Genomic DNA, 11,131 nt, shown 5'->3' with positions numbered 1-11,131 from the left:
AGAAAAGAGGCAAAATTAAACAACCACTTATATATAAAGCTTCTTCACTAGCAGAGATGCATTAATTAACATATTATTAACATATGCTTCACTAGCCATGTACATTCTACTGATAAGCTATGAAGAATCATATATAGAAACACACACATATATAAAAATATATAGTATAGTGTTTGTATATGTGTATAAGCACAGTGTACCCTTAGCTTTCATCTTGTAACGTGGAATCCATATCCCAATTCCCAGCCTTTCAAGTTAATGGGGAAGTTAAACCGACATGCATGCATCGTCATCAAAAAAGACATTAAGAGTACGTACCCAAAAGTTGAAAAAAAGAAAGAAAGAAAAAAAAAATACAACAACAAATGAATGAAAAATTAGTTAGTGCACTTTAATCAAGTCCATTTCTTTAAACTTGCTCCCACCATATTCAATTCCCCAAAGTATCTCATCAGAATCTTGTTCTTTTCTTCTTCAGAATGTTCTGCGAGTTTCTTCAAACCGGATGCAATATAATTAATTATTATCATCACAGGAAGCTAGTTTCATCTGCCGAGGCAGAGCTTCTGGCAACTCCGTGGCGCTGATTCTTCTTCTTGCCTTTAGGATCACTGCCACAAGAGATGCCGCACTCTACTCCACAGATGGTGCTGAAGCAAGAGAACAACCCACTGTCCGTGTTCCTTCGCGAACGGCGGCTGGGTGTCTTGCTGGTGCTCGTTGCTGGGAAGCTTGAGAAGTCTCCGCGGTCCGCTACCGGCGGAAGCTCTGTCCGCCACCTGTCCAGCTTCGACTCCAACCCTTCCACGCTCTCGTCCAGGCTCCACCCTCCTACCGTTGATGTCCCCTCTTCGTCCACACGTGGATTTCTCGCCATTTCGGCCGCCACCTCCGACGCCGAAGGCCCCAGCTCCGACTCCGTCACCACCGGTGGTCCAAAGTTCCCAAGATTCGACCTCCGTGGTGTTGTGTACTCGAACCTCGGCGTGTACCCGAATGGATGCATTGGTGTTGCGCGGTTCGACATAGGGTGGAACCTCCCCGGAGAGGCGCGATACTGCGGCGCCGGTGAGGGACGGTATTGCTTCGGTAAAATTGCCGGAGAATTCCTAAACTGTGGTGCCGGTGAGCTATGGAATTGTGGCTTTGGTGAATTATGAAATTGTGGTGCGGGTGAGTTTCTAAACTGCGGTGCCGGTGAACTATGGAACTGTGGCTTTGGCGAATTCCAAAACTGATGTGCCGGAGAACTCTGGTATTGCGGTTTCGGAGAGTTCATATACTGTGGTTTTGGAGAGTTAATGTAATACGGTGCCGGAGAGTTCTTAATCTGTGGTTCCACAGCCGGAGAGCTCATGTACTTGGGAGCCGGAGAGTTTCGGAACTTAGGAGCCGGTGAAGCGTGAAATTGCGGCGCCGGTGAAGCGTGAAATTGAGCCGCTGGTGAGTTGTGGAACTGTGGCGGTGGTGGCGGCATATACTCCGGCTTTCGTGAAGCGGCAGGGGGTGCTTCATGGTGATGAGTATTGTTGGAGATGACATGTCCATCATGTCTGATGTCATCATCATCATGAATGGTGTTAACAGAGGAAGCAACATCATCATCATCATGATTATTAGCATACATAGCTTCATTATTGTTAGGGTAGTGGTTGTTAGCATTGTTTTCATTCCTGTGGTTATGGTTGTACTCTTCCGCATGGCCATGTTCCATCATGTTGTTATGATGTTGATGTTGATGTTGATGATGATGCATGAAGGCGTTGTCGCCACCTTCGAAGTTTGGAGGTGGAGGTTCTTGAATATGAAGAATCTCCGATTCAGTCATCATTGAAGCCGAATCGTCGTTCCTATTCTTCTTAAGCCTCCACGGCAAGGAACCGCTGAGGATAGATTTTGATTTTACACTTTTAGCCTTCTCCGGTGAATCCTCACTTGTCACGGAATTACCCCTCGACCTTCTCCCCTTTTTCTTCTTCTTCCTCGTCTCTTCTTCCTCGTGCTGCTCAACTTCTGGAAGACTCGAAGCACCCGAAACCACCGATTCAGAAATAGCAGAATTTGCCCTTCCCTTGTTGGCAATTGATCTACGAGCCACCACCGCCTCGGACCCCATCATGGAGCTGGTGTCACTCTTCGTCCGCCTTAGCTCCGGCTTTATTGGAGCCGCAGAGGAGCTGCGGTTGGCGTTGGAGGTTCTGCGACTATTGCTATCATTGAAGAGGTGGTTGTGGCTGTCGTAGGCATCTTTTTCTCCCATCAGGTGACGGTACCCAACGGCGGATGAGTTGAGCGTGTACAGCGGCATGCTCCTCATGGAACTGTCCAGCACCGCCACACCAATATTAAGAATACCCTGGGGCCTCCCGGAGGCACGGCGGACCTGCAGCGCCACGAACCTCATCCCGAGGGGAGCGCGGTTGTTGTGGTACGGCCGGTCAGGAGGAGGCGGGATGAGGTTACCTACGAGCACGCGGACCGTGCCGACGTGGACGTCCTTGAACCAATGCAACGCGTATATCTCGATCATGATTGCTGACGTGTCCGCATACAAGAACTCCTCATCAACCCGGAAAACAAATTTGTCGTTCCACGTGGGATTGGTGTGGCCTTGCGTGTCCACTCTAGTGGATAGCTTGCGATCAGGGTGCACCCATGCGACCGCGTAGGTACGCATGTTTCGCGTGACGGGTGCCAGATCCTGAGCGGAAATAACATTGAGCTCTAGAAGCTGGAACGGTGCTAACACGTTTGACATCTTTAAAAGAAATAAATTAAATGAGAATCACACGAACGAATAACCAAACAAATTAAACAATGGTAAAAAGAATATGATTACGATTATTTGAGTTTGTAGGTTTGGATGTATGATTTGTAGAGTTTGTTGGAAGAATGGGATTGCTTTTTGAGGTTATCGAGTTTGAACCAGCCGAAGAAAACAGAGACGGAAGGGAAAATGGATTTCTTTGGAGGGGTGTTGTTGCCGCTCGGAGTCGTCCAAGGAGAGGACGACGCAGGAGGGCGTGACATGAAGGGGAGGGGACTGCCTGTGGGGGTTTCTAGGAAAAGAAACGCGTTGGTTGGGATACAAAACAAATAAAACGCACGCAAATAACTAAGCCATGTTTTGCTGTCTTTCGTCCCGTTAGATTTACAAAACGGCACCGCATTAATTGGAGGGTCTTACCTTCTTCTCTCCCCTTTTTTAGCTTCTCCAATTTTGGAAATTTTCTTTTCTTTTCTTCCCTCTCCTGCAACAATTCTCATTACTCGCTGTACTCTTTTCTATTTTTATTAGATTTAGTTTCCAATTGTTGGGGGGACCCTGTTATTTGTTTAATGATCATTCATTCTTGTGTATATATAGTAAAAGGTGACTCTCTATAACTACAGGCTAAGGGATAAGCACGTGAAACAGAAATCTACCTAATTAATTAATGCCTTGTTAAGTTAGTATATTCAACAATATTAGTTGAAGATGATGAAACAATGATATTGCTTTTATAAAGTATGAGTATGATACATAATGATATTGATGTGTGTAATATAATTTTAACATAGGTGTGGATTAGAAAATGTATTCTAGGAAATATTATGTTTGAAAATTTTATATTCACGGATATTGTAAAATAAAAAATATTATTTATATATAAAAAATTAGTTACTAAATTAACTAAACTTTTTTTAAAATAATTTATTTATGCATATACGTATTTTTTGGAGTATTTATATATTTTCATAATATATCTTATCTCATTTACAGTATAAACAAAATAGATATAGACATTTTATTTACACTGTAGACGAGATAAAACATACAAATGTGTCAAAATATCACATTTATAAACGTAATACATTGGAAATGATAGATTATGCATATCTCATTTACAGTATAAACAGATATGGTTAAACCTAGCTATTTTGTTTACACTGTAAACGAGATATAATAGGACAAAAATCAAATATCTATAAAAAGATCAGCAAATCGTTGGTATTCTTCACAAAACTATCAATTCTTCCTTCTGTTCCGATCCTTTTTTTTTTCCCCAAAACTTAGAAAAAATATCCAATGGCAATGGTTTCTTTGATTTGATGGTGTATCCCAACTATCATATGAAAAATAGTGATAACATGGTTATATTTGAGTGTGAGAGTCCAGCGATGTTTCGAAGTCGAAGAGCAAATTCCTTGTCCGAATTAAAGAGTATAATATTGACGCACGTCAGTGGTGCAAAGAGAAGAGGTTGGTAGAGTTGGGTATAAGATGTTAGCACCGATGGGGAATGGAATGTTTCGGTTTCGTCTGTTTTGCCTCGATGGCGATGAGCATGTATGCCTTATGTTTGATGTGCACGGGAGACTTATGGTTGAACAAGTGATGGAACTTTCAGTGGAGGTTCGTGACGTTGGTGGCGGTAATTTTGGTACCTTGAACTTTGTATCGGATGACCCTTCTCTTGCACCAAATTCGTTGCACTGTGCTAGTTCAACGTAGGACATGGACGTTGAGGATGAAGAATCCAGCAAAAGTAGCTGGGGAGTCAAGAATTGTGACCAAATAGTGATACTTTTTTTCTGTGTAATCTTAGCTGGGGTAAGAGATTGCGTCAACCATTCCAGACCAGCTTGACAGTTGGCAAAAGGAGTCAGATTGATGTTGTAGCCTTTCTCTGGCAAGTAACAGAAAGTACAGAAGAAGTGTTTCATCTTATCATGTGAGGTCATTAACTTGTCAGAAAAAATTAAGTTAAGCAGACAGTATCCTGCAATTATAGAATCTGTAGAATATTTTTGGGCCAAACGTGGTTGTAGCTCAGACTCAAAAATGGCAGAAAGCCATAATTAAAAAAACCAAACGGGATCGTCAATATTAGTGATTCTCTTTTTCTCCCTCATAAGGTCTGTGATCCAATCTAAAGTGAGATATAGTTAAGCCAAAAACAATTTAGCTAGACACAACTTTTTACCTTCGGCTAACATAATGGTCAATGGAAGATAAGTGGGTTCGACTTGAATACTCCAGGAACAGAAAACAACACCACTCAACCAATAGAGAAGGAATGCTATGTGCTCATTATCAGAAACATATTCCTCATTTTGACCTTTGTTATTGCGAATGAAGCTCTGGTAGGTGGTGGAAGAGAGGTCAATGGAATACTTAACTACTGTGGTCGACTTGATAGAAGTTAAAATTTTCTCTCCCAATGGAGATAGGTCAGTTATAGCAGCTATAACCAGAAGAGTTAGAGTAATCATGTCATATGGGGTGTGAAAAGTATGAGAAGTCTCATCCTAAAAGTACAATGCACCTTCCATTAGTCTTGAATTAATTGTGTAAGAATTTTTACTAAGATGAATTAGATCGTATATTCCAATTTCTTTCCATAGGGTCATCTTCTCGGTTTCAATCCTATCTAACTAAGTACGGTAGCTTTCAATGTTGGTCTTTGGGGATTTCTAAATAGCCTGTTATGTGAGTCAAAGTATCCAATAGGAATGGAATCTTGGAAAGCAACGAGTTTTCTTTGAGAATGATCAGGAAAAAAAATTTTGATCTTGTTTACGGCATTGGGAGAGATGATAGGGCCGATAAAAACTGAGTCTATATCGTCAATAGTGAAAGAGAGTAGCACTTGAGATTCCCATATTTTTTATTTTGAGGTCTCTAGTTCAAGAGAAATTTTTTTGTCATTTTTGACAACAGACTTATCACAAATGATCACTTTAAATAAAGTAGGAAGACTTGTTGACAGATTGTGACTTGAGGTAGCCATAGGAGTACAGATTGAAGAATTCAAGTATTCAGTCTCGAGATTGTCAACAATGAATGAACAAGCTGTAAAGGCAGAAAGTAGTGCATAAGAAAGGAATAAAAGTTGAGCTTATATGGGTTTAATTTAATTTAAGCAGTAAAACAAGAATTTTAACATGAAACAAGACTTAATAATGTGCTTGCCAATACTTGTGAATATAAAAAAATATTAGCAGCCTATTTATTTATATATTAGAATTTTATTACAAATTTATTATAGGACCAAAAGATAAAAGAAGAGATGTCTCTTTAAAAATTATAATATTTAACTGTTTTTCCAATTCAAATGGACTACGCTAAGGAGCATTTTTAATTCCATCACACATGAACATACCCAAAAAAATAATCTTTAACTTTTCAATTAAGTGGAGCATGCATATAATTTGAATAACAAAGAACATATTAAACAAGATCATAGTAAAAAAAAAAAAAGCACAAATCTGTGATTGTAAAATAAGGTCACATTAATTAGCTCATAAGGTCACATTAATAAGGTTACATTAATCAAAACGAATATAAAAGAAAAATAAGAAAAGGAAAAAGACAAAAACATAATAGAATTAAAGGATAAAGATTTAGAAATTAAATCTTAATTTGGGTCAGAATGTAAAAGAAAAAAAAGAGAGAACGCTCTTCAGAATAAGATTTTGGTATACATAGATAACACAAGAGATGTTGTTCACATTATTTTTGTATAGTTAGAATTCCTCTAAATAAATGATGAGAAAGAAAAAGATAAGAAATGGAACTAACAATTAAATCTTACTTGAAATATCAGAAAAGTTAGCTATAGTTGAACTTTTGTGAATTAAAGTTGATATTTTTGCATATAATATTTATATTTATTTTAATTAAATTAGATCATTTGACAATTTAGTTATTTTTTTACTTTTGAATTGGCATCAAACAAAGAGTGCGGGAACAATTACACAAGAGACAATTCAAATTGGCCGAAAAATGGGGTATTAAGTATAACTGTCAGTTGACATAGGAAGTCTATAAATAGGTCTTAGGTTAGCATTGTAAGGGAGTTCAGTTCTTTTAGAAAACACTTAGAAACCCAAAACACTCTCAACCCCTTGGCATCACAGAATAAAAATTGGAAATCTTAAATAATTCTTCTGAGCTCAAACACCTGTAATTTGCTTTCTTTCAGTTATTATTAATAAAATTTCTCTACTTTTACGTGTTCCTCTCTTATACGTTATATATCTTTCTTCATCTTCTCTTTAGTTTCTTGTTTGTTTTAATTTCTACATTTTACTTTACCTCCAGCACCTTGTGTTTATTTGTTTATATGCTAATTTTATTTCTTTTAATTTTTATTGACGATACAATTGTGACATTGAGATACCCATATTTTATTTTAAACATTAACAAAATTTGAGTAAAAATATAGTGTTAATGAGATATGTGTATTATTATAAAAAAATTACAATTAAAATAATATTAATAATTCAAATTTTTAGCATGCAATTAGTACTTAAAAAGGTTGGTGGAAGAGATTAAAAAAAAGGATATGTTTGAACAATTAGTACTTAAAAAAAGTAAAAATTTTAGATTAAATTATAGATAGAACTAGATTGATTTAAATTTGAAAAAAAAAACTTCTACATCTTCAAGTTCCATGATGAAAATACGATAATTGTACCAACTCCTAAAAATTGAAAGATGAAATATGTGAAGTTGGTGGGAATAAATAAAATAGAGAAAAATGAGGAGATAACCGTTTTAATTATGTGCCAATTGTTAGGAGAAGTTGTTGGAGTAAATAAAATAGAAAAAGAGTGAGAGACGCATGACCCGAGTGCACAGGAGACGGGGAGTGCTGGCCACCGAGGATCACGAGCCCTTCAACACCGAGGTCCACGAGCAGCACCGTTGGAGGTCCAAACGCCGTCGGGGGTCCTTGCGCCGTCAGGTGTCCAAGCTCTTAGCCACGGTAGCGTCGATGCTAGGAATGACGATGCGGAATAGGCGGAAGCAGAGGCAAGCCGTGTGTTAGAGACACCGCAGTTGGGAACGGGTGAAGGAGAACATCGTGAAGCTCATGTGCTTTTGAATCAAACCAACAAAAGATATTCTAAGTTGGCAGGAAAGGAACCAAATCAAGAATTGAGATACTCATGATACAGACAACTAATAATGAACAATGTGCATATGGCAGAGGTTGTGATATTGTGGAGGCTAAATCGGGATCTGAATTAGAGAATATATATGTGATAGATGATGAAAGGTTGAAGTGGGAAGAATAGATGAAGGAAAATATGAACACTTGAGAATTAGCAGTTATAGAAGAGTAAAGTATCGTTTTTGTCCCCAACGTTTGGGGTAAGTCTCAAAGTTGTCCCTAACGTTTCAAAATTGACTCAATATTGTCCTGCCGTTAGGGATCCGTTAACACAATTGACGGCGGGACAAAATTGAGACGATTTTAAAACGTTAGGGACTTAAATAGGACGAAAACGTTGGGGACAAAAATGATACATAGAAATAAATTTTAATTTTATCCTCCAATAATATCAATTTTTTACTATACATAGTATTCAATTTTTACTCATCATAAAATATTTGTAGAATGACTAGTAAATAAACTTGTGAAAAGGAAAAAAAAAAGAATTTGGTACATATACAATAAAGTATAAATTATACCTTTTGTCTCTAATGTATTATAATTCTTTAAAATTATAAAAAAAGAAATTTATTTAAAATGAAAGTAATGTGATTAAGTGTAATTTATTTAGATGTAATTAAAAAATAATTGGATACTACGTACAGTAAAAAATTAATATTATTGAAAGATAAAATTAAATTAAAATTTATTTTTATATATTATTTTTGTCCTTAACGTTTTTGTCCTATTTAAGTCCCTAACGTTTCAAAATCGTCTCAATTTTGTCCCACCGTCAATTCTGTTAACGGATCCCTAACGACAAGATAACATTGAGTTAATTTTGAAACGTTAGGGACTTAAATAGGACGATTGAAACGTTAAGGACAACTTTGGGACTTACTCCAAATGTTGGGGACAAAAACGATACTTTCCTCTGTTACAGAATGAAGGAGATGATATTATGACAATACTACAAGCTCAGAATGAAGAAATTACAAATAGAAGAAAGATGGCAAAACAAAAAGAAAAAGCGAGAAGGAACAGACCTAAAAATCACAATAAGATGTGTAAAAATATGTTTAAATGATTTATAGTTGTTGAAATATTAGGGGGTTTAAAAGGTGATGAGAAGTTGAGTATGGTAAAAGAACTGAAAAAAAAAATTTTTTTTGATTGAATATATTGGGGTTGATTAAAACTAAGAGGTAGGTGTTGACTAAATTTGATGTAATATGTATTTGAAAAAATGGCATGGTGGGATGGGATTATGTGTAATCTGTAGTTGTATCTGGAGGATTACTGTTAATTTGGGATAATATGCCGTTTAAATTAAGTAATTATAAAGGAAAGTTATGGTTGCTTGTGGAGAGAGTGATGACTGAAAATAATTTTAATTGTGCATTTTGGTTGGTGTACAGAGCGCATGTACGAGCTGACTAACTTTTGATGTGGGAGGAGTTGAGCTATTTGGTGGCGTTGTGTTAGGTTCCTTTGTGCTTCATGGGAATTTTAATGAAATAATGCAAGAAGAGGAAAGGAAATGTGCGACTAAATTACTAGGACCTGCTGAAAAGCTTAAGAACTGGGTACAGAATATGTAAATAAATAGTGGACTTACCTCTTAAATCTTAATGATCATAACTTCACGTAGATTAGGGGTCGACAGCATAGTTGCTTTGATAGGGTGTTGGTCAATGTAGATTGGTTTGAGATTTTTTCAGATACTCGTCTGTGAGGTGTGGTACGAAATGCGAAAATTTTTAAAAATAAAGAGAAAAGTATTAAGAACATTTAAATGAGGTCGTTTCTAAAACTATAAGGAGTGGTGTGGTGATAATCGATGTGGTTGTTGATGACGATGTTGGAGATGACAATAGTTTGTTGGTAAATGTTTTCCTTATCTTTGTTGTGTGTGTTGTTTTAGTTGAGCCGCTCCACTTTAGTGTGTTGAACTTTTTTTTGTTCCCCAAAAAAAATGAGAGATAATCATTTTAATTGTGTATCCGTTGTTAGGAGAGATATGGTTTCAATTTTCTCCCCACTCTTTTTTTTTTGTTTTATTTATCCGTGTCAGTTGTTAGAAGAGATGTTAGGAGAGATAACCATTTCAATTCGTTTCAATTCTCTTTCAATTTTCTCCCCCACTCTTTTTTTTTTGTTTTATTTATCTGCATCAACTTCACGCTTCTCATCTTTCAATTTGTATGGGTTAGAATAATTACCATAATTATTCTCATCATGTAACTTGACCACGTAAAAGTTTTTTTTTTTAATTTAAATCAATCTAATTTGATTTATAATTTAATCTAAAATTTTTTTGTACTCTTTTTAAATACTAATTGTTCAAACATATCATTCGTTTTAATATCTTTTAACAACTTTTTTTAAATACTAATTGCACGTTAAAAATTTGGATTATTAAAATTATGTTAATTGTAATTTTTTTTATAATAATACATATATCTCATTTACAATGTAAATAAGATACGTATTTTTTCGAACTCTAAATATCTTGTTTGCAAACGAGATGCGTGCAAAACAAAACTTGGCTTATCTCACATAAATTCATCTTGTTTACACAGTAAATGAGACAAATCATATGATACAAGTTGATAAATACACTACAAATTATATATTTTGATAAATAAAATAATTAAATTATTTATTTAAAAAAAATTGATTTTTGCACCCATTTCCATCCCAACATGATATCTCCCCGAATGTCCACGCTTATGGATTTCGGTTGCCATCTCTAATTATATTTTTGCTGGGTTTCTTTTGGGTCACTATTTTAGGTCTTGAAAAGGATCCAAATATATGTTTGTTACATTGAGATATACATATTTTTGTTTTTTGGTCAAGCATTGAGATATACATGTTGGGCTGACCCTAAACAATAGAATTGGCCCAAATATCATAAAGAAAACCTTGAATAGAAGACATGACCAATCCAGTTACTTTCATGTGATGGGAGACTTTCCTCCGATCCCACGCTTCTTTAGTAGAATCAATCAGACAATCACATTCATCTTGTTTCTTGTGGTTGTGGGATCGTCTTTTGACCTTGACTTGGATAACACAACAGCATTTCTGTAAATTATTCTTTTAAAAATATTTTTAATTTAAGGACTGTTCTAATTAGTATTTTTAAGATATTTGTTAAAGTTTTGAACAAAAAAAAAATATTTGTTATTATTTAATTTGAG

At 36.1% G+C, this 11,131-nt stretch overlaps 1 protein-coding gene across 1 annotated transcript; it reads right to left on the bottom strand.

Annotated features, from left to right (window-relative positions):
* On the bottom strand, window positions 326-3,538 carry LOC107615933 (GATA zinc finger domain-containing protein 14). Its single transcript, XM_016317945.2, has one exon. The coding sequence runs from the start codon at window positions 2,756-2,758 to the stop codon at window positions 530-532; it is 2,229 nt and encodes a 742-aa protein (XP_016173431.1). The 5' UTR covers window positions 2,759-3,538; the 3' UTR covers window positions 326-529.

Source organism: Arachis ipaensis, chromosome B09 (genome assembly GCF_000816755.2).
Source record: "Arachis ipaensis cultivar K30076 chromosome B09, Araip1.1, whole genome shotgun sequence".
NCBI lineage: Eukaryota > Viridiplantae > Streptophyta > Magnoliopsida > Fabales > Fabaceae > Arachis > Arachis ipaensis.
Note: the sequence above shows the minus strand (reverse complement) of the source record. Positions and strands in the feature narration are given on the sequence as shown.